A 24,006-nucleotide genomic window follows, 5' to 3' on the forward strand; every position below is an offset into this window, starting at 1 on the left:
GCAACTTATTATTGGCCTAGACTTTGAGTCCTAGTATATTTCCACTAATAAAATAATTAGTATGCATAATGAATGTCTTTGTCATCAAGGCAAGGTTCAATTACATTTAGTAGTTTGTATTTCAAAAGAGAGAGAAAGCCTTAGTATGCTTTACAACAGTTTTCCATTCAGCACAGTATCAGTTAAATCATCGCGAGTACTTGGATGTAGCAAACAACTCATTCTTTGCCATTGTGGATCACTGGGTTTGGGTTTTTTTTTTTTTTGCGGTACACGGGCCTCTCACTGCTGTGGCCTCTCCCGTTGCGGAGCACAGGCTCCGGATGTGCAGGTTCAGCGGCCATGGCTCACGGGCCCAGCTGCTGCGCGGCACGTGGGATCTTCCCAGACCGGGACACGAACCCGTGTCCCCTGCATCGGCAAGCAGACTCTCAACCACTGCGCCACCAGGGAAGCCCTGGGTTTGGGTTTTAATGTGATGATCTATACATATCATTGTATGTATTTTTATTGAATAATTATTTTCTGTTCTTGGTTAAATAATGGCATTAATATTAAATGTTTTATAAGCTATCTTTCTGCTGTGCTTTCCCCTCACGTCTGATTTATTTTTCACCCAGAATGGAGTCTTTGGAGACTGCGCTGCATATTGTGTCACCTGTGGAGAAGGAGTTGCTCCTTCTCTGTGACTCAGACCTGCTCCTCTGTGAAATGGCCGTTCAAGAATTTAATCTCACTGATGCTGATGACATTTATCAAAACCTGAGGGTAAATATAAATTCTCACAGTGTATTTATAGAATAAACAGTTCTTCAGAGATTTATACATGTTTATGCATTTTTTATGATACATCCATAGTATTTATTTCAAATATAAGCCACGGCAGAAAAATCTTCAATAATTTAGACTTGTTATTTATTTCTCAACTCTTTAATTCCTTGCCAATTGGAAAGTATCAGTAGGTACCATGGAGTAAATAATGACGTATTTTCTTTGAATTAGAAATGAAGGCTTGCTTATGAATGCCTTCTCCAATGACTGAAATCCTAATTTTCTCTCTGTACTAGACTAAGATGCTTAAATTGTCATATTCTACAGTTTACTTATTCCAAATCTCATCTTAAAAATATTTTTTTATTTTTCAAATTATAAACAGATGTCTCAGTAGTTCAACCTGTAATTATTTTCATTGAATCAATAGATTTATATACCTCTTTTCTTCTTGGGATTTAAATATCAGGAAGGGTATCAGATAATGAAACAGCTGGGCCATCTGATCATTTGTAATTAAAGTGTTCCTTCTGTCAAAACTGTCAGCCTTGGTTAGACTGAGAAGCAGTTTTCTAGATCAAATCTAGTGACATAATTTGAGGTTAGTTTCTGCTGTGCAATTTTTCTTTTTTCTGCCTCAGTCTTACAGCTTTTCTTACCTTTATTGTAGAATATCCAAGATTCCATAGTAAGACAGATTGAAATATGTAATCATTTGGAACAGTCAGGCAACTTTGCATTAAAGGAATTACACCCACTTGACCTGCATGCAGCACAGAATATTATCCTGAAACACAGAACACAACTCGAAGAAATGAACCACAGAGTCCAGAGGAGTAAAGATGCCCTCAAAGCTCTGGAAGATTTTTTGGCTTCTCTGAGAGCAGCTGAACTCTCTGGTGAGCTTCTTATAGACCTTTCAGCCTCAGGTTCACAGGTGGTACCAGGAAGTACTTTGACGGTGGAAAATAAAGAGGAAAGAATTCATCAGATGAAAGACAAGGCCAGACATTTGGACGAACGTTTGAAGGTGCTCGGTATAAGCATTAAAGATGCTGAATGGGGTGAAAACACCTCCTGTGAAAAACTTCTGAATGCTTTGTCCAGAAGCTTATCTGAGACTCATGGCTCTGGCAGACAGGAGGAACTCATGGAAGAAGATGAATTATTAGAGACTTGTATTTTCAAAAATAATGAACTCCTGAAAAATATTCAAGATATACACAATCAAATCAGCAAAATAGGCCTGAAAGATCCGACCGTTCCAGCTGTAAAACAACGGTAGGTATCGTTTTCGTCCGTTTCCACGCAAGATGATGATTTTCTGTTTTTTCCTTTTCCCAAATATCTATTAGGTGAAACAAATGCTTCCTGTGTCTTTCTACTTCTGTTCCATCCCCCTCTATTCAGGGTTCAGCATTCTTTTTTGTAGGCTTTTTCAAACAAGCTTTCTTTTTGTTGAGATTGCGCCTTTACAAAGTGTTATATAATTTTTTCCTTCAAAGTTTTCATTCTTATGGACAGAGGAAGAGTACAATAAGATATGTGTGAAGTCCATGAGTTGCTTCAAAGTCTCTTTGCTGCTGTTTATTTATTATGGAGTTCTCCTGACGGGGGAAAACCTGGGAAACTCTACACATTTGATAATAGAGAACAAGTGGTGGAAGATGCACTACCACGCCTCGTCCCTACTTCTTCCTTCATTATTTGTCCTCTCCCCTCCTCCCGGCAGGATTAGATGAGGACTGGGTTTAAGAGGTAGATTTAGGTTAGTGTTGATTCTGGAGACTCAGCAGAACTGGGGTTACCTGAGGTTCGCAGCCATCCCTAGGAGTGCTACTATTGTCATTCTGGAATTCAGCGTCCGCCTCCAGGTCCTGAAAATGAAAATGTTAGCAAGAGTTAGCAAAAGAGTCACTTTTGTGAGCCCCCCTCCCCGTTCTAAATCTCGCCCACTTTCCATCTCTTCTTCTGCCCACTTCTAATCCCTCAGGCTCAATGCTCTCCTGAGGCTGTTCAGCTGATTAAGCTTTCCCTGAGCCCTCCGTCTCAATGAGCCTTCTCTTTCAACAGTGCTCCAGTTCTTCATGAGGTGTGGAACTGGTTTATTATTAATTTGATTGTTAATGCATTTATTATAGATTTATAAATAATTAGTAATAAATTAACTTATTAACTTATAAATGAAAACTATACTTTGATAGATAGTAAATTGCTTTAATATTTAATTGAGTTACTAATAGAATAAGCCAGGCACTGTTTTAGGTCCTGGGGATACAGCAGTTAACAAAACAGACAAAAATTCTTGCCCTTGGTAGAGCTTATTATCTAGTGGGACGAGGAAGATATGCAGTAGGTTTGATGGTGATAAAGACCATGGAGAAAGAGTAAGTAGAGAAGGAGGTGGTTACAATTCACACAGGGTCAGCAGGCACAGTTTTACAGAGAAGGTGACGTGTGAGCCAGATGGGATGAGCGACAAGCCAAGTGACAACCTGGAGGAGGAGCCTCCCAGGCTGAGGGGCTATAGGTACAAAGGGCAGGTGTGGGACTGGGCCTGGCATGTTTGAGGAGAGGCAAGGAGGTGAGCAGGTTAACAGGGAGGGGGTCACAGGGGTCACGGGCAGGATGGAGCTTAGCTCCTGTAGGGACCTGTGGGCCATGTGTTGACTTTGGTTTCTTTGTTGAGTGACATGGGAAGTCATTGGAGGCTTCTGAGCAGAGGGAAATGATTTGGTTTTCATTGTAACAGGCTGGTGTATTGAGAATAGACTGTAAGAGTCAAGGGAAGACTCAGGAAGTCTAGTTTGACCTATAGCAGTAATCCAGGTGAGGAATGATGGTGGCACGGAACAGTGGTGAGGTGGCAAAAAATATTAAGATTCTGTATGTATTTTGAAAGTAGAGTCCACAAGGTTTGTTGACACATTGGACACGGGGTGTAAAAGAAAGACTGGAGTTACCGTTAACTGGGATGATGAAGACAAGTTTGTCAGGCATTAAATGAAAGATCAGGTGTGTGTGCTCAGTTTTAGGCACAATAGGTTCAAAATATTTATTGGATGTTCTAGTAGCACTCTCAATAAGACTGTTAAAAACAGGTGGCATCAGATGTCAGGAGAGAGGTCTGGGCGAGGTGTACATCTGAGAGTCATCAACATTTTAGAATGCTGTTTAAAGCCATGAGATGGATAAGATTGCCATGCTGTGTACTCTGGGGCACGCCATGTTAAGAGGTCAGGGAGATGACAGGGAACCAGTCAAAGATACTGAGTGGCCAGTATCATCGGAGGAAAATCAGGAGCGTCCTGGGGGTCAAGTGAGAAGGCCTTTCAATGAGGAGACGTGATCACCTTTGTCACGTGCTGCCGACTATTGAAGGAAGGTGAAGATGAAGACTGGGACATGGATTAGCAATGTGGAGGTTACTGGAGATCTTGACGAGCAGTCTTGCAGGAGTGGAGGGAGTGAGAGCCTTATGGGAGTGGACTCAAGATAGAATTGGAGGGGCTTCCCTGGTGGCGCAGTGGTTGAGAGTCTGCCTGCCAATGCAGGGGACACAGGTTCGTGCCCCGGTCCGGGAAGATCCCACATCCCGCGGAGCGGCTGGGCCCGCGAGCCATGGCCGCTGACCCTGTGCGTCAGGAGCCCCGCGTACCGCAAAAAAAAAAAAAAAAGAGAGAATTGGAAGAGAGGAAGTAGAGAAAGTGAGTATCTGATGAAAGCAATTTAGACCTAGGTGAATAGAGTTAATCCCACCAGGATTAATTTGCAGGTTAAAACCCTTAGTTCAAATGACTCTTCTTCGGTATGGAAGAGATTTTTGTACACAGGGTAGAAATGCAAGATTTCCTTGTATTTCCCTTTCTTCTTGCCCCTTCCGCCCTGCCTGGGGAGCTTGCAGTGTTCTACCAGCCATCTCGTCTTCTCTCCATATCATACTGTCTTCCCCACACATGTACACACATCCTCTTCCTCTCTTTTCTCTCATACGCATATACACACCCTTTACAATTGTGTTCATCACCGAGAAATGTTACCGCTCGTGGTTTTGTATGTCTGTTCTATTTAAAACACCAGCTAGTATTCTGGACATGCAGAGCCTCCTGACCTCTGTCATAGGAATGTGTGATTTAGGCATAAACCTCATGAGGACAAATTAAAGTTAGTGTGCTCCCACAAATTACCCATATTTGTGTTGAATCAAATCGCCTAATTGGCCATTAAATTTTTCTCTCTCATAATCAAGGAAAAAATCGTTACTCAGACTGGATAAGGATCTAGATGAATGTGAAGAAGAGAAGAAACGCTTGCAAGAAATGGTGAATTCTCTTCCACAATTCAAAGACGGCAGAGAGAAAGCTCTGAGTCAACAGTGCCAAGGCACAGCACTCTTGTGGGAGAATACAAAAGCTTCGGTCACTGAATGGTAAGGAAAAAATTCCTCCCAAATCTGAAAAATTGTCTGTGGCACAATTAATTTTTTGAAATTTGTATGTTGAAAACACATTCCAATGGGCCTCAAGGAGAGGCCAACTTAAGAGTTTCACGCGCGAAGCTCACTGGGCCAACGTCTGGGGCAAGACCTGGAATCCTAGATTACAGACAAATGACTTTAAGAGGCTGTCTAAGAGGGAGGACAAATACATAGTGTATTTATAATTATTATTGCCCCACCTATATTAGTTTTCTATTGCTCCCGTAATAAATGACCACAAATGTTGTGGCTTAAAATCGGCACAAACTTATCTTACAGTCTGGAGGTTGGAAATCCTAAAATGAAACTGCATTCCTTTCTGGACTCTCTGGGAGAGAATCCGTTTCCTTGCCTTTTCCATCTTCTAGAGGCCACCTACTCCATTCCTGGGCTTGTGTCCCCTTCTTCCATCTTTAAGGCCAGCATTGCAGCATCTTCAAATCTCCATCTCTCTCTGTCTTTCTGTCTCATCTCTGCTTTTGTTATCACATCTCCTTCAGACTCTGACCCTCGTGCCTCCCTCTTATAAGGGCCCTTGTGATTATCTTGCACCCATTCAGATAATCCAGGATAATGTCTCTATTTTAAGATCCTTAATTTAGTCACATCTGTAAAGTCCCTTTTGCTGTGTAAGGTAACATATTCCCAGGATCCAGGGATTAGGACGTGGGCATCTTTGGGAGCTGGGGGCATTATCCTACCACACTCCACTTAAATGCCAGATGTTGCCAGTCAGTTACTGCCGTCTTTCCTACAGAGCCTGGACAAGGCTCAAGAGTTTTCTTAATTCTGTGGCAGCCCTTACCTGTCAGTCCTGGTTGGCGATTCGGCTGAAGAGTCTCCGTCCCTGCCTTCCCCCTTTACTCTCTGCCTGGGGGTAGGAGTAGTTGAGAGGGCTGACCCCTACAGGCTGTACAAGCCAAGGGTTCCAGTTGGGTTAGGAAGTGGGAGGTACTAGTATGAGCTTAGTAACCAAGAAGAGAGAGAAGTCGGGGTGGTCTTAATCCCCTCCCTTTTCAGCAAGTGGTTCCAGCAGCTCCTACTGACACCTCTTTGGCTTAGGGCACTTTTCCTCTTTCCCCTTGAGCCCAGGTGCTGTACCTATTTTTGGAAGGGTTAGTCTCTGGGTGTCTCAGGTCCTTGGTGGTTTCCCTTAACTTTACTATCAGTGGTCCTTTCACCACAGAACTCCATCTGTGGAGTTCCGGCTTCCTACTGGAACCTGAGTATACAGTAGTCAAGATGAAGTCTGTCTGTGGATTTGATCTAGTCTACCCTTCGATTTTACAGAGGAAACAACTGAGGTCCAAAGAGCCTCAAGTAACTTATCTAAGGTCGCATGACTAATTAGTGCCCAACCATAGCTAGAAACCAGGTGTCTTAGCTGCCACATCATCTGTACTAAACTTTTTTTTAAAGGGCTAAATCTAGAATGAGTTGAAATAGACATGATTGAATCATATTGAATCAACACTGAAGCAATCTCTAAGAATAATGCTGGGGAGGCATTGTTTTCCAAATTATCTTTTAGTTAATGATGAAATTGAGGTGCTGATTCCTTATGGTTACAAATCCTGTTTCTTTCCAGAGCTTATATCTGGTGACTTTTTAATATTGACCTGGTGAAAATAGTAATCCAGTGATTATTTATACCATCCATTTGTCAAATAAATATATATGCCATCATTCTTAGGTTAAATTGTAAGACAATATTATAAACCATGTCTAGAGGAAAAATCCTTCTATAACTTATTAGTCATTATTGTAGGATACTTACAAAGAGAAAGAATGGTTTTGTTATTTTCAGAAATTTAGCTGTTTTACTTTTTTTCATAGCCTTGACCAATGTGAAAGAGTTTTGGAGCTCTTAAAACAATATCAGAATTTTAAAAGTGTCCTGACAACTTTGATTCAAAAAGAAGAGAATATCATCTCCCTCCAGGCTTCCTACATGGGAAAGGAGAACTTGAAGAAAAGGATAGCAGAGGTGAGTCCAAATTCCAAAGGAAACTTTACATAGCGGCCTCGCTTGCAAGCCCAACAATAGAGAGGATATTATCAATGAAGTCACTTTCGAAACTTAGTTTAGAAGAAGTTACTAGTGACATTGTTTTACCAGGTATCTAAGAATTTATTGGATTTATCCCCAGGGCTTGAAAAAGATTGGTCCCCAGGTTAATGCTGGGTTGCATCTGTTTGGGTTTTGATACTGATGGTGTGGTTCTTTTGGAGTCTGGGGTTGCCCCTGCTGCTACCTCTGAAAGTTTGGAACAGTTTGTGCACTGACTTCCCACATAAAAAAAATCCCTGAGACTTCATTGCAACCTTGAGAGAAGGAAGGTACTAGGAAAATCCCGTCTGTTGTTAGTGGATAAAGGAAAAATCATGTTTTTATTTCTTCCCTTTTATTTCTTCGTAAAGATGTGTGAGCTTATCTCCAAGTTGCTCTGTCTATGTTCATAGCCTCGCCAATCACGACTTCATAGTTTAAGAAGAATAACACTTTTGGACACTAGATGTCATTATTTTCTATGATTTTATGTGGTTATCAACCAGAGTGGCAGAAGAATGGAATAGTTAGAAAAGGATACACTACACTGTATTACTATACACCAGAAAGTTGCTTTTTCTCTTGGTTTTATGAGTACTCTATGCTAAAGTGCTGTCAAAATGTCAGAGGCATTTGTGAAATATCATCTACTTGATACACCTGGTTGTTAGAAAGCAATTTTATTAAAGTTCCCAGTGGCTGAGAGCAACAGCAGTGAGGCTTATATACAGACATACCTCACTTTATCACACTTTGCTTTATTGTGTCTTTTACAAATTGAAAGGTTTTGTGACAACCCTTTGTAGAGCAAGTCTATCGGTACCATTTTTCCAACAGCATTTTCTCACTTTGCGTCTCTGTGTCACATTTGGGGAATTCTTGCAGTATTTCAAACCCTCCACCACCAAAAAGATTATGACTTGCTTAAAGGCTCAGATGATGATTAGTGTTTTTAGCAAATAAGTATTTTTAAATTAAGGTATGTACATTTTTTAAGACATAATGCTACTGCACACTTAATGGACTACAGTATAACATAAACATAACTTTTATATATATCTGGGAAACCAAAACATTCACGTGACTTGCTTTATTGCGATACTCCCGTTACTGGCATGGTCTGGACCCAAACCTGCAATGTCCCTGAGGTATGCCTGTAGACCAGATTCTTACAGACAATTTAGTCTTTGTCTAGAACTCTTATCCCTGAGGCTGAAGTGACACTCAGAGTCACATCAGTGCCACAGATGAGGAGTAGCCCCTGCCTGCGGCCTCCTTTCTCAGACGCAGTTTCTTGGAACTGACCAATCAGAAAGAGCTCTGCTTGGACACCAGTTGTACACTATGTGACTGTTTAACTGGTTTCCCATCAGATTTAATCGAGGGAGACCACCATGCTAGGAGCAGGCTGGCAGTCGGAATCTCTTAGATGCAACCTGTCTGGTTCCATCCAGCAGAGGCAGCTTCTGGGTTTGGCAGTCTTGGGATCTAGGAGGATCGTGTCCTCATCCAGGTGGATTAAGGAGCTTTGGTTCTCAGAGTATCCAACACGATCAGCTTTACAAAATCCCCTCAGCCTTGTGGCCCAGTTCACATAGCTACTTTTCTACTGTGCCCCTGATACCAGTTTCCCAGCTTGTGCTCTTGTTTCAGGATCCAGGTCTCTGCCTTAGATACTCACAGATCCTGGGTCGCTGCCTTTCAATCTGACCAGATAGTGAATCCCTCCTGACTGGCAGCTGTTCTTGGTTTGTGCCAGTCCTCCTCACTCCTGGAGTCCTGCCTGTGTCCCACTAAGTGGGATCCTGTTACCAGCAGAGCTGTTCCTTTCCTGATTAGGTGAGGCAACATCTGTAAAGTGCCTGCAGAGTGCCTAGGACTTCATCAACCCATTAATGGTAAACTGCACTTTCTGGACAAGTTATTTATTTGACTAATAAAACTTCTGTCACCTTCAGGCACTTGGCCCCTCTCCTGGGTGAGTCTCCCTGATGGGAATCTAGATCCAGGTCCTGACCCCTCTGCTATGATTAGTTCCTCTATGGCTGTTGTCTTTTTCCATTTGGGCTGCTATAAAAGAATACCATAGACTGGGGGGCTTATAAACACATAAATTTATTTCATACAGTTCTGAAGACAGTTCTCACAGTTTATAACATTCTGCCTTTGACCCCTCAAAACACGTCCTTCTCACATGCAAAGTATATTCATTCCTTCCCATCCGCCCTAAAAGCCTAAACTCGCTCCAGCTTAGTCCAAAGTCTCACCTAAATATCATCTAAATTAGATATGAGTGAAACTCAAGGTGCACTTCATCCTGAGGGAATTCCTCTTGTTTATCCAAAACAAATGGACTGACAGATATTTCACCAGCAAAGAGGGATTTATTTGGGATCAACAGAGAATTGCATTTCAGGGTCTGCACCCATGGGAGCTACGTGCAAGTCCCTGCACAGCAAGGAGAGAAGAATGCTTTTATAAAGGGGAAAAGGACGTTGAATGGGCTGTAGTAGACAGAGTCCATGGCTTTTCATTGGCTGAGGCCTTGCCAATAAAGGAACCTTTCTTCTTCCTATTGGGCTCTGCCACCCCATCTGGTCTCCCAACTCTGTTTAATTTAGGTTTCTGTTTATTCCTTTTTTTTTTTTTCTGTATGCGGGCCTCTCACTGTTGTGGCCTCTCCCGTTGCGGAGCACAGGCTCCAGATGCGCAGGCTCAGCGGCCATGGCTCACGGGCGCAGCCGCTCCACGGCATGTGGGATCCTCCCGGACCGGGGCACGAACCCGTGTCCCCTGCATCGGCAGGCGGACTCTCAACCACTGCGCCACCAGGGAAGCCCTGTTTATTCATTTTTTTACACTCTACAGCTGTGAACCCATGAAACCAAACAAATTATATGCTTTCAAAATACAGTGGTGGGACAGGTATAGGATAGACATATCCACTCCAAAAGAGAGAAATAGGAAAGAAGAAAGAAGTATTGGGTCCCAAGGAAGTCCGAAACCTAACAAGGCAAACAACATTAAACCGTAAGGCTTGAGAATAATCCTCTCTGGCTTGATGTTCTGCCTTCCAGGTCCACTGGGATGGCATCATCACCCCTGGCTTGGCTGGACAGACTAGCAACTTTCTCTGTAAACAAAGAAACAAAGTAAGGATAGAGGTTAAATAACTTTCCCAAGATTATATGGCTAATAAGTGACAGAATCATTATTTAAGCTGAGGTCTATCTGACTACAAAGTCATGTTCCAATCATCATAATATTGCCTTCCCTGAAGACATATTTGAAACATGTATATTATAGAAGTAAAAAATGGCTAACTTTGCTTTGTCTGTACCCCTTTCTGAAATGTAAAGGTTTACTCAGAAAAATATTTTAAAAATTAACAAAACAACTGTAATTACCTTTAAGAAACGTATAAATGCCCAGGCTTTTATTATTATATTGAGAATCTTGTATCTAGTGTGGTATCTTTGTATATTTGCTGAAATAATATATCATTTTGTATGGAAGATACAGAAGTACACTTGTGTTTAGTTATTTTCTCATATGCTTTTTTTAACTGTCTGAAAAAAGCAAATTTTAGTACCAATTGTTAACATAACTCTCAGTTAATTTTGTGATGACTTAGGTACTGTCTTCAGAAACAATCAGTTTCTGGTGTATGTATTGTCATGATGCTTTGCACCAGTGGCTGAAGTATGATACCACTGAGAACTTTTGTCCTTCAAAACCATAGAAACCTGGATGTTTATCTAGGATATGGTGCCAAATTTCCACCCTCTTTAATCAAAGGCAGAAGTGCAAAAGTAAGACTAGAAGGCTAGAATGTCAGGGGACTATTAAAGTTTGGGAAATGTCAGGGGGGGATCTAGTTTCCTTTATTTTACCCCTTCCATTCATTGTAGGACAAAGCCTGCAGTTCCTGTCAATGCTAAAAGTATCCTCTCCTGCTCTTTCTTTTCTCTTCACCCACTGGTGGCTTGTGTCAATGTAACAGCAAAGTTCTTTGAATGTAATAAAAATTAGGTTACACACACACACACACACACACACACACACACACACACATATATGTATTTTTCATTTAATTGAACAAGCATTTATTATGCCCTATGCAAAATGTCCTGAACTGGGAGAAAAAAAACACCTGAGTCTGCATCTCAGCTCTGCCAATGTATCAGTCAGCTTCCAGTCAGGAGACAGAAACTGTCCCAGTTATTTTTTTTTTTTCCATTTAAAACATTTAAGTAATTTTAATTTTTTAAATTAAACTTTTAAATTTGAGATAATTGTAGATGCATATGCAGTTATAAGATATAATACAGAGAGATCCTATGTATCCTTTACTAAGTTTCCCCTATGGAAATATCTTGTAAAACTGTAGTGCAATATTGCAGTCAGGTTACAGACAATCATACAGTCAAGAGGAGGAACGTTTCCATCCCCAGACTATCCCTGGTTCTGTCATCGGATAGCCCTACCACTTCCCTCTTGCTTCCACCCCCTCACAACCACTCATATGCTCTCCATTTCTATAATTTTGTCATTTCAAAAATCTTATATAAATGGAATCATACAGTATCTAACCTCTTGGGATTGGTTATTTTTACTCAGCATAATTCTCTGGAGATTCGTTCAGATTCTTGCACGCATCAATAGTTTGTTCCCTTTTCTTGCTGAGTAGGATTCCACGGTATGGATGTACCACAGCTTGTTTAACTGTTACCTCCGAAGAACATCTGGGTAGTTTCTAGTTTTTGGCTCTTATGCATAAAGTTGCTATAAACGTTTGTATAGGCTTCTTTGTGAACATAAGTTTTTATTTCTTAGGGTTAATTGCTCTGGATTACAGTTGGTGGGTTGTATGTTAATTATGTATTTCATTTTTAAAGAAACTTTCAAACTGTTTTCCAGAGTTGCTGTACCATTTTACATTCTCACTAGTAATGTATGAGTGATCCAGTTTCTGTACATCCTTGCCAGCATTAGATATTGCCTCTACTTTTTATTTTAGTCATTCTGATAGATATATAGTGGTATCACTTTGTGGTTTTCATTGGCATTTTCCTAATTGCTAATGGTATTGATCATCTTTTCTTGTGCTTATTTGCCATCTGTATGTCATCTTTGCTGAAATATCTCTTCATATTTTGTGCTCATTTTCTAAGTAGATTGTTTGGTTTTTTTTTTTTACTGTCGAGTTTTGAGAGTTTTTAATATATTCTACACAGTAGTCATTTGTCAGATATGTGGTTTGCAAATATTTTCTCCCAAACTGTAGCTTGTTTTTCATCTCCTTAATGGGTCTTTTGCAGAGCAAAAGATTTAAATTTTGGTAAAATCCAGTTTATCAATTTTTCCTTTCATGGATTGTGCTTTTGGTGTCAAAGTCTAAGAACTCTTTGCCTAGCACAAGATCCTGTAGATTTTCTCCTATTTTTTTTCTCAGAGTTTTATAGTGTTATGGTTTACATTTAAGTCCATCATCCGTTTAGAATTAGTTTTTGTATAAGGTGTGAGACTTGGATCAAGGTTTACGTTTTTATCTATAGATGTCCAGTTGCTCCCACACCATAAGTTGAAAAGGCTCCCATTCCTCCTTTGAACTGCTTTTTCATCTTTGTCAGAACTCAGTTGGGTGTATTTGTCTGGGTTCACTTTCATCTATTGATCTGTGTGTCTGTCCCTCTGCCAGTTGATGTAATCTTTATTACTGTACCTATATGATGTTTTAAAATCAAGTAGACTGATTCTTCCCACTTTATTCTTCTTTTTTCAAATACTTTAGCTATTATAGTTCCTTTATTATTCCATATAAATTTTAGAATAATCCCGTCTATATCTACAAAAGTGTTGCTGGGTTTGATAATAATTGCATTAAACCTGTACATCAATTTTGGGAGAATTGACATTTTTACTATGTTGTCTTCTGATCCATGAACTTAGTATGTCTCTGCATTTATTTAGATCTTCTTTGATTTCTTTAATCAGTATTTTATAGTTTTCAATGTATAGTTCCTGTGCATGTTTTGTTAGATTTACACTTAAGTATTCAATTTTTTGAGTAATTGTGAATGGTATAATATTAAAAATTTGTGTCCACGTATTCATTGTTAATATGGAGAAGTGAAATCGATTTTTATGTTTATCTTGTATCCTGTGACCTTTCTGAACCCACATATCAGTTCTAGTGGTGTTTTTGTAGATTCCTTGGGCTCTCTGACATAGATAATCATGTTGTCTGAAAATAAGGACACCTGAGACAGAGGGCTCCTTGTTACTGCTGGTTGGGGGTGGGCATTCTGCTTCCCCACAAGGTCTCTACTGACACCTCCCTGGCTCCTCATTACAGCTCCCTAGGTAGCCTCCCCTGACATCATGGATGTGTGTGTGTGTGTGTGTGTGCGCGCGCGCGCGCGCGCGTGCGCGCACGTGCACTTGTTACTGCCCAGCAGGAATGAAAGTCCCAGCTCTACTCAGCCTTCTTTTCCCTGGTTGGGGGAGAGTGGGGCTCCTGTTACAGCCTGGAGATGGTGGCTGTCTAGGCTCTACACTTGACCTTTGCTGGCACAGGTGGGCGTTGGGCTACAGTGTTTCCTATGGTATTTTGCTCCAGTGAGTGATTATTTCCTAAAAGTTTTCTGTCTTGGTAGGTTGTCCTATTCCTGGTTCTTGGGCTGAAGAGAAAAGGCTTTTCCTGGTCTGTGTCTGTGGATCTTACCAGCTTCTGACTTCTCCAGCACACAGTCTGGGATATCCAAGGGGAAAAAAAAATTCAGGGAGCTCACCACCAGGCTGTCTTCAGGAGCTGATGCTCCCAGCCATTCTCCTTCCTTGAACTCCTCACTTTTCAGTCTTCTTAAGTCTGTTTTGTATATGATGTCCAGGGTTTTTAGTTGTGCTTAATGGGAAAATTATGCCTACTGCATATTCCCAGAAATGGAAGTCCCCTGTGGGTATATAATTTTTAGTTTTTTATTTATGAGAAATCATTATTTTCAAATTTTATACAATCATTAAAAATGCTTGTATAAGATTAGTAAATTGAGTGGAAACATTAAGATTGCATTACTCGACACACATTTTATTTTGTAGTTTAAGATCATTGGCCTTTTGGTTAAATAGTGTTTCACCTTCCATGTTAGAAATGACATGGAAGTTAGAATCATGAAAGATTAAACTAGAAGTCACATTAAAGATGTTTTAGAGTTTTGTCTATTTTATTCAGATGAGCACTTAGGTTCTTCAAAATGACAAAGATGATTCCTATTTGAGGAGTCTAGGAACTGTCACTTTTTTATACGATTGAATAGAGGTGCTTTTTTGGGTAGAATATTATTTCACATGCACTAGAAAGATGGTTTTAGATCATTATAAATATTTCATCATGCAGAGTGGGACAAGGAATTTGGGTGTAGGATTATTAATAAACCAGATGTTTAGGATTCTAAAAACTTTTCATTGAGAAAGTGGGACAGTAAGTCTTATATTTGTATCAATATATCAAAACATGTTTCATATCATTTTTACAGATTGAAGTTGTTAAAGAAGAATTTAATGAACATTTAGAAGTTGTAGACAAGATTAACCAGATCTGCAAAAATCTACAATTTCATCTAAATAAAATGAGAAACTTTGAAGAGCCTCCTTTTGAGAAAGAGGCTAATATTATTGTGGATAGGTGGCTTGATGTAAGTGATAATTTAATTGACTAGAAATTCTATTTAATAACAATTAAATTGATCTTTTCTTTTGTATCTTTAATGTTTTTATCTAATTACAAAATTCAAAAGTGCTCATTATAAAAAATGTTCAAATAATATAAAGTTTGTGACTTGGGATTTAGCTTTACGCCCAGAGTTAGGTACTATTTTACTAACAAATGAGTCTGTACTCTTTTAGATATACAAGTGCATACTCAACTTATTTGAAATAAACTAATTAATGTATTATCCATCCATGCAGCCAGTTGATGTTCAACATTATATTTATTTAATATTTTAAAAATAATTTTTGGTTGAGTAGTAACGATATTTTTATGAATTATAAATTAAGAATTTGTGCTATATTTTGATCTGGGTTTTTGATATTTAAATTTAAAAAAAATTTTTTTTTTTTGTCTGCGTTGGGTCTTCGTTGCTGTGCATGGGCTTTCTCTAGTTGCGGCGAGCAGAGGCTACTCTTCATTGCAGTGTGTGGGCTTCTCATTGCAGTGGCTTCTCTTGTTGTGGAGCATGAGCTCTAGGCGTGCAGGCTTCAGTAGTTGTAGCGCGTGGGCTCAGTAGTTGCAGTATGTGGGTTCTAGGGCATTCAGGCTTCAGTAGTTGTGGCACATGGGCTCAGTAGTTGTGGCTCTCAGGCTCTAGAGCACAGGCTCAGTAGTTGTGGCGCACGGGCTTAGTTACTCCTCTGCATGTGGGATCTTCCTGGACCAGGGATCGAACCTGTGTCCCCTGCATTGGCAGGCGGATTCTTAACTACTGCACCACCAGGGAAGTCCCTGCTCTGGGTTTTTAAAAGCATTTTTTATTATTGTGGTTTAGAAAATAGGAAAACTATTGCTTTCAATTGCATATAAACTGCAGCAAACCAGCTAAGTTTTTTTTTTTTTTGTAGAAGAAAGAACTACACGGTATGTTAAAGCGAATTTTTTGTTGATGAATAAAGCAAATTATTTAGCAAGTAGAGGTAATCTAAAATTTTATTTTAAAGTTGTGTTTGACTGAAACAATGGTTCTTATGCTTTTCACCACTAAATATGTTATTTTTATTTTTTAATTATGGTAGATAAATGAGAAGACAGAAGACTACTATGAAAATCTTGGTCGAGCTCTAGCTTTATGGGACAAGCTTTTTAACTTAAAAAATGGGATTGATGAGTGGACTGAAAAGATTCTTCAAAAAATGGAATTACATCAACTGACTGAAGAGGAAAGACAAAAACTGAAGGTTAATTAAGCAGAAATAGAATATTTGTTCTTTTTGTAGACAGTTGACATTTTAATATCAAGTCTGCTTTCTTGAAGAGGGGTAGAGAAATCACAAAGAAATCTTTTATTTCTTTCATTATTCCTTGAGTGAGACCTGAATTCCATCGTTTTCTTTGTGGTATCCAGGAAGATGTTAGCAGGTATTATTAATCTGTGCTGTATACCTGAAACTAACATAGCACTGTAAATCAACTATACTTCAAGTAAAGTAAAAAGATTCAAGTAAAGTAAAAACACAAGGCTGAATATCAAAATCTTTATAGAGCTTCAAAAGAGGCTGTTTTTTTAAAACAGTGATCTCAGGTTTTGCCATTTAGAAAGAATTAAACTTATCTCTTGTAATGAAATAATACCATTTGCAGCTACATGGATGGACCTAGAGATACTCATACTAAGTGAAGTAAGTCAGAAAGAGAAAGACAAATACCATGTGATATCACTGATATGTGGAATCTAAAATATGACACAAATGAACTTATCTACAAACCAGAAACAGACTCACAAACATAGAGAACAGACTTGTGGTTGCCAAGAGGGAGAGGGGGTGGGGGAGGGATAGATTGGGAGTTTGGGACTAGCAGATATAAATTGTTATATATAGAATGGATAAACAACAAGGTCGTATTGTATAGCACAGGGAGCTATATTCTGTATCCTGTAATAAACCATAATGGAAAAGAAAAAAATAATAAAAAAATATTTTTAAAGTTAAAATATTTTTAAAATTATCTCTTTTAACTCTAAAAAGAATTCTTTCTATTGCTGGTTGTTTGCATATTATTAGTTTGGACCATATAAAATTATAATCTTCGTATGTCAAAAGACAGTTAAGTCTGGTAGTTCAGTGTAATATAAAAATGTATTATGCGTGTATGATGGCTTTGCAGTATGTCACATCTAATGTCTCAAGTCTTATTTTTTTTCTCTAATTTTGGTCACTTTATTCACTTTTAAATTCACATATCCATTTTTATACTTTTGGAAAAAGACTTTCAAAATGTGTGGAGATCTATGAGTTTCCTGGGTATATTATGACAGTTGTGAAGTAAGATTTTGATTTTCTAAGTGAAATGAATTGTCACTAAGTATCCCTTAAATTTGTCTTGAGATACAGGTTATTTAAAAATTTGAAGTTAAGGATTATAACGGCTACCGTGTGGGCCAAATTCTGCCAACATGGTGTGTGTGTGTGTGTGTGTGTGTGTGTGTTGGCTTTATATGTTTATGTGTATGTTTATATGTACAGAGCTATTGAGATGTCATGCCTTTAGGTAGGCACTGCATTCTGCTGTGGCGCAAGCCTGGCCCCTCTCGTTTTATTGCTAGAGTGTTTCACTCAGTTATAACATATGCCTGACCCATGAAGACACTTAGTTTTGCAACTCCCAGGACTGTATCAAAAATCAAGTGATTAGGGGAAATTTAAAGGCTCTTTCAGTTTCTATATATTTTCAATAGCAATCAGGGGTACCAGAAAATAAGGTATAAAATAAAAAGATATTTTCCATTAACATTGTGTGTTTTAGGAAGAGTTACAAGTTCATGAACAAAAACCTTCAGAATTTTCTAAAAGAGTGGCTAAGATACAGTTCCTGCTTCAAAGCAGTGAAATACCTCTTGAATTACAGGTAAGAAAATTTTTATTTTAAAGTTGCAATTAAAGATGCTCTATATCCTCTAAAGTAATGCTCATAAGCCAGAATTCTAAAACTTAAACCTAAAATAAAATTAGGATCATTACTTGATTCATCTTTGGTCATGTCCAACCAGAATTTTAATAGCCAGCATAGTTTATTATATTTCTCCCATTTTAGAATGAATAATTTTTTGCATTCTCTTATTCTCATTTCATTTATTTCACAGGCCTCTTGTGCAGAGGGGGAGATGTTACCTTACTTCCATGTAAAGTAACAAGGGTTTCCTCGTAAGTGTCTTGGGCATAGGAAGGAGAACATGGCTCAAGAGATTCCAAGCTTATTAGTTGCTAGATGGAGTAACAGGGAGATTGCCCCAAGTGTGATTTTCTATTGTGTGAAGAGATTTGTTAGACTTTTATTTAAATCAAAGTGCAAAGTGCCTGAATATAAGCTCTGGAGTCACACCTTATGGGGGAGGGCCTGGGTCTGCTGCCAGCCAACTTTGTGATCTTGGGCAGGTTACTTATCCTTCTTAAGCCTGTATTTTGTATATAAAGTGCTTACCATGATGTTGTGTACGTAATAAACACTTAATAAATGCTGGCTATTTAATTTTTTTCTATATGTTTTAATAGGTTTTCCAATAAGCACCATGAGATAGCACCTCAACTGGTATGCTAAATAAAACTTGTTTTAAGGGGAAGATTCACCTAGTCTCTTAGAAAAAAATAAGAATGTCAATTTCAGTTTTTTCAAGTTACTGTTTTTCTTTAAAGGCAATGTTTGAATTGTATCAGTGATGTTGAACAAGGAAGAATCAGAAAGAGAGAAGTTATTTCACGTTGAAATGAAACGAGGTTTCAACACATTCTTCAGCAGTGCAGGTGTCTTATAATCTAGTTAAATCACGTCCATTACAGTACGTCATATGTTTCATGATTTCAGGTCATGGAGTCCTCTATTTTGAACAAGATAGAACATGTGAAAATGCGTTTAACAGGAGAATCCTACTGCAGTGCTCTCGGTGGCAGCACAGCTGAGTTAAGGGAGGATCTCGACCAGGCTAAGACCCAGATTGGAATGACTGAGTCCCTCTTAAATGCCCTGTCTCCTTCTGACAGCTTGGAGATCTTTACTAAACTAGAGGTACTTCCCAGCTACTTCTCTTCTATGGTTCAGATTTATTTTCACACTTGTTTCTGATGGTCTTGTCCTCTTGAGGTTAATAATTATTATAAAAATAGTATAAGTCTGGGGGAAAAACTCAGAAAAACAATTTGTGTGTATTTAACTGTTTCACCTTTGAATTGCTTTGTGGTCATTATTTGATATTAAATTGCATTGCATTATACATTTACTAGCTAAGAGAAAGCAGGTCTACCCAATAAAAAATCATCTAGATTTTTATAGAAACAATGGATACCTAATATGTTTTGTGTAGATTGAGCCCATTTTTAAGACTTCAGTGTTGTCTGTTTGTTTATATATTTAGGAGATTCAACAGCAAATTCTACAGCAGAAACACAGTATGATATTACTTGAGAATCAAATAGGTTGTCTGACTCCTGAACTCTCTGAATTAAAAAAGCAATATGAAAGTGTCAGTGATTTATTTAATACCAAAAAAAGTGTTTTGCAAGATCACTTCTCTAAGTTACTGAATGGTGAGTGCAATGTTTCTCTTACTGTGCCTCTGGGAATCTTGAGGTATGAATAAGTACTGTGAGCACAAAGGCTAATTAATCTAAGCTTCACTTAGAGATGGTTGCACACACTCTATTTAAGGAAGTAATATTCAGATAAATCTTTTAGGAGCAAACACTCACTGATCTACATCTATCGTAAATAACATCTCTTTTGTTCAAGCACCAGATCTTTTTCTCGTGAAGGAGAGTCACGAGGGTCCTCGTGTTTGACCTGCTCCTTGTTGTCAGAGTCTGGGGTCATGCCTGTGAGCAGGCTGCCCCTGCAGGTGTCTCTGGGTGTCCTGTATGCTTGGAAAGGAGGTTTGGTGTAGAAAATATGCCCCAGTTACCACATCGGCTCCATTAACCCTCAAAATTAGATTTTAGTTTATTATCACTTTACAGTGACTCGTACCCATGGCATGGGAAGCAAGTTTCAAAATATTTTACTTTAACAAGGTTTGTGACATATTCCTTGAATGAATATAGCTTCTTTTGGTTTTTTCCTGCAGATCAGTGCAAGAACTTTAATGACTGGTTTGGCAACGTTAAAGTGAACCTTAAGGAGTGTTTTGAACCATCAGAAACAAAAAAGAGCATGGAACAAAAACTACAAAAGCTTTCTGTAAGAAGACGCGTTTAAATTTCAATCAAAATTTATCAAAATTAAAATGCTGGAGATAGAACTATATATAAGTAGACAGGACAATAATTATTTTGACTTAGTAATTTCCCTACATAGAGATAGTATTTCCAAAAAACCTGGCCTTTCCCCAAATACTGGTTGGCCAAAAAGTTCGTTCGGGATTTTCCGTGACATCTACGGAAAACCCGAACTAACTTTTTGGCCAGCCCAGTATTTTTAACACTCTGTGTTTACTGGGTAAGGGTGTAAGTGACTTAAAAAGGTTCTGTTTTCACAACTGTTCTAAGATGCTGTTTAACTTAGTGTTTGCTGGTGAATTCAGTTGTGTTAAAATCATATTTGATAAAAAAAAAAGGCTTTACCTAATTTGGACTTTGAAACCCCTTTACTTTCTATAAGAGATTGCTTGACTTTTTAAAAAGTTTTTTTCCCAGCCATATTTCTTTTAAAAATTGTAGTTGAACTTTAATACACTGCTGATGGGAGTGGGTGGGGGAAGATAGCCTGAAATAAGAGGCAATAATGTGGGCATTTCAAATGCGTATGGCGCCTTTAATTCTTGATCACTTTATGGTAGATTATCAAGTACTTTAGGCTTTGGTGATAACTTATGCTCTCAGACTTATCAATGGCATTAAATGTTCCCAGTTTAATTCCTTGCTTTGATGATACTATTCTGTATTGACAAAATCACCTTTCTTCTCTGCTTTTAAATTATAGTTCCAACTTTTTTTTTAAACTTTGCGCATTGCATGGGTCTCAACAATTGATGCTCAAACCTTGAAACACAAACATTGAAATAAAATTCTGATTTGGACAAAGTTAAATAGAGAATAGTCTATTTAGTTTTACATATTGATTGCCAGAAAGGAGCAAGTATTTGGGAGAAGCTGAGCAGAGCCAGGATAGGAAAATGTGGCTTTCCGGTCTAACTCCCACTGACCCACATGGTGGCATCATTTTACTTGATGTGATTCCCAGAAAGTCAGATGCAAATGCAAATGTACACACACATTCTAGAACCAATATAAATTGTCTTTTGATCATTTGCTGTTGCACTTAGCCACCTCTCCATAGCAACTTCTTTTATATAGGATGTTATGAAGATGGCATGTCTATGTACCATCTTGGGAAAGTGTCACTGGGGTGGCAGGGACCATACTTAGACTTGCCCATAGGATATAATTGACTTTTTGTCTTTCTTAAGGATTTCTTGACTCTTGAAGGAAGAGGCAGTGAAATACAGCAGGTGGGAACTGTACTGAATCATGTGAAAAAGCATCTGCCCAAAGCACCTGTTAAGAAGCTTAACAGTTGGATCGTAAGTCAAGAAATTGAATTAGAAAAAATGGAGTCGATATGCCAGGCACGAGCAAAGGAGCTTGATGAGTGCTTGCAGCAGCTACTGAGGTAGGAAATAAAGGTGATGTCTAATAGCATGTTTGCTAATGATATCTTCATACGTACTCTGCCTCAGTACAGCTAGCAGTGGGATACACGTACACACAAATTTCAAAAATAAAACATGTAGTTTCAAACCCAAGTTTGGCTCTAGGATATAGAATTTTGGAGAGTTCCTCAAATTATGGCCAAGGTTCAGGGGAGAGTCCAAAAATATTTTCTGTTTGTTTGTTTGTTTCCTGTTCTTTATGATGTATATGTATGGCTCATTAGAATTCCACTATAATACGTGTTATTATTATTCAGATTTTAATGTTACAAATTAAATTTTCTCAAAAGAAGCCAAAAAAGAAACCAAAAAGATGTAGTAAAAAACCTGGTCGGCTCACAAGATTTGTGCCAACCTTCTCTTCAGATAAACACTTTTTGCTGATTTTATATTCCAATGTGTGTGATATTGTTTTAGACTCCAGAATGACCACAGAAACCTGAGTAAGTGGTTGACTAATCAAGAAGAGAAATGGAAAGAAATGGAAGGAACAAGAGAGAAAACTGAGCTATTTGGCCAAGCTCTAGCTAGAAAGAGGTATAGCTGATCTTGCATGAAATGTACTTCTGGGGAATATGGTTTCTCAAATGGTGTCGTGGCTCCTGTAAACTTTCAATGATATTTGGAATTTACAGGGAACAATTTGAATCTATGGCCCAGTTGAACAACTCTGTGGAGGAATATGGGATTACTGAGGAAGAAGAAATAGTAACAGAATCAACACATTTGATCAATAGATACCAGACATTATTGGGACAATTATGTGAAATTGACGAAGAGGATAAGTTACCTCCTGCCAAGGACCAGAGCTTTAATGATCTTGCACATGATGTCATTCGTTGGATAACAGGGATTAAAGAGTCCCTGATGGTTTTGAATTCATCTGAAGGCAAAATGCCACTTGAGGAAAGAATCCAAAAAATAAAGGTATAACTGTGGAAACTAAATTTCAGAGGTCAGAGTGAACTCTAATTTTGAAAAGATTTAGAGGAAAACTGCAAAGATTTGTTTTTTAATGGAAAATAGGATCACTGCAGATTGGTTGAAGGAATTCAGATGACCAAGCTTGCAAAAGAGAAGGGCTATGATGGACCTAAAATTATTTTAATGCATATAGAAGGGAGAAGGTATATCCTCTCTTTGTGGGAGCAATGTCCAGTTATTGTCCGTCTTCACTGAGTGCAGGAGAAATGAAATTAAAACTATAAATTAGAGCTGCAGCAGGTGTAAATTTGCTAGGATGTTAAAAGAATGTATGTCAGTACATCAGAGGCATCGGCAATGTCAAGGTGAGGGCTGGAGAGGAGCTCATCTTCCGAGTGGATGTGTGTGGTTCCTAAAGGTTATTAGATACTGAGTGGGTTGTGTGGTTCTTAGTTTATCAGATACCGAGTGCAGAGGATGATGCGGTCAAGCCGTAAGGGTTAGTTTGGCATAGTGAAGTAATCAGGATCATTTGGGATTATATCTGAAAGGTTTTCCAGGGAAGGTGAATCTGGAGTAGTGTTTCCAAGAAGGGAGGAACTTGATTGTTTGGAGCAAAAGAGGAAAATAAAATTGCAGGGAATGAGAATTAATTACGTTGTGGTGGAGAAACAGCAGTTGGTTTAAGGGACTCTGCATTTTCCTATGGGAAGCCATAAACCCAATCTTGGGTGTATAGAAGTGTCTTGTTCAGGTTGTTACCCTAACTCTTTATTTATAAATAATGGTACAGATTGGAAGGAGGATTTGCCACGGATTTTTTGGCATATAATTTCTTTGAGGGCAATTGAGAATCAAGAGAAGAGTAGGAATGCCATCAGATCAATGTGACAAATGCTTACTGAGAACCAGTTCTATACAACGTGAAGGATGTCTTTGTATTCGGGGAATATATAAAAACGAAAGGGTAATTTTGAAATCTACTCTGCAGTTAGAATCTCTGAATAATGTTTATAAATAAAAACATATCATATGAAATATCCCTGTGTGGTATGAATGAGATTTTAAGATCTTTTTTATTTGATTTAGGAAATCATTTTACTAAAGCCTGAAGGGGACGCTAAAATACAGACCGTCGTGAGTCAGGCTGAGAGCAGCAAGGCTCCGATGGTTCCAAAGACCCTTACTGATATCAGAAACCAGTGGGACAACACACTCCACTTAGCCAACACATATCTAAGGTAAAGGGCATGCCTTCACCACTTTCATGGTTTTTCGTTGCACAATGAAGCCATAACAAGTATGTTTTGTCTGCCTTCTGGATGTGGATATAATATATCTGTTGGAGAGAAAGTAAGTAATATCAGGGG

The 24,006-nt window shown here is 38.6% G+C and overlaps 1 protein-coding gene across 6 annotated transcripts in view; it reads left to right on the plus strand.

Annotated features, from left to right (window-relative positions):
- The window catches only part of SYNE2 (spectrin repeat containing nuclear envelope protein 2), a 330,191-nt gene that overhangs the window by 137,674 nt on the left and 168,511 nt on the right, over positions 1-24,006 (plus strand). For all 6 annotated transcript variants that reach the window (XM_049706356.1, XM_049706357.1, XM_049706358.1 and 3 more), the window contains 14 exons: positions 621-768; positions 1,442-2,052; positions 5,021-5,200; positions 7,085-7,235; positions 14,837-14,995; positions 16,092-16,253; positions 17,821-17,922; positions 18,877-19,077; positions 19,424-19,595; positions 20,129-20,241; positions 21,470-21,672; positions 22,130-22,249; positions 22,348-22,639; positions 23,726-23,877. In XM_049706356.1, coding sequence (XP_049562313.1) covers positions 621-768; positions 1,442-2,052; positions 5,021-5,200; positions 7,085-7,235; positions 14,837-14,995; positions 16,092-16,253; positions 17,821-17,922; positions 18,877-19,077; positions 19,424-19,595; positions 20,129-20,241; positions 21,470-21,672; positions 22,130-22,249; positions 22,348-22,639; positions 23,726-23,877 — 2,766 coding nt within the window. The remainder of the gene's footprint in view (positions 1-620; positions 769-1,441; positions 2,053-5,020; positions 5,201-7,084; positions 7,236-14,836; positions 14,996-16,091; positions 16,254-17,820; positions 17,923-18,876; positions 19,078-19,423; positions 19,596-20,128; positions 20,242-21,469; positions 21,673-22,129; positions 22,250-22,347; positions 22,640-23,725; positions 23,878-24,006) is intronic.

The sequence above is a fragment of the Orcinus orca genome, chromosome 2, assembly GCF_937001465.1.
Source record: "Orcinus orca chromosome 2, mOrcOrc1.1, whole genome shotgun sequence".
In the NCBI taxonomy this organism is placed as follows: domain Eukaryota; kingdom Metazoa; phylum Chordata; class Mammalia; order Artiodactyla; family Delphinidae; genus Orcinus; species Orcinus orca.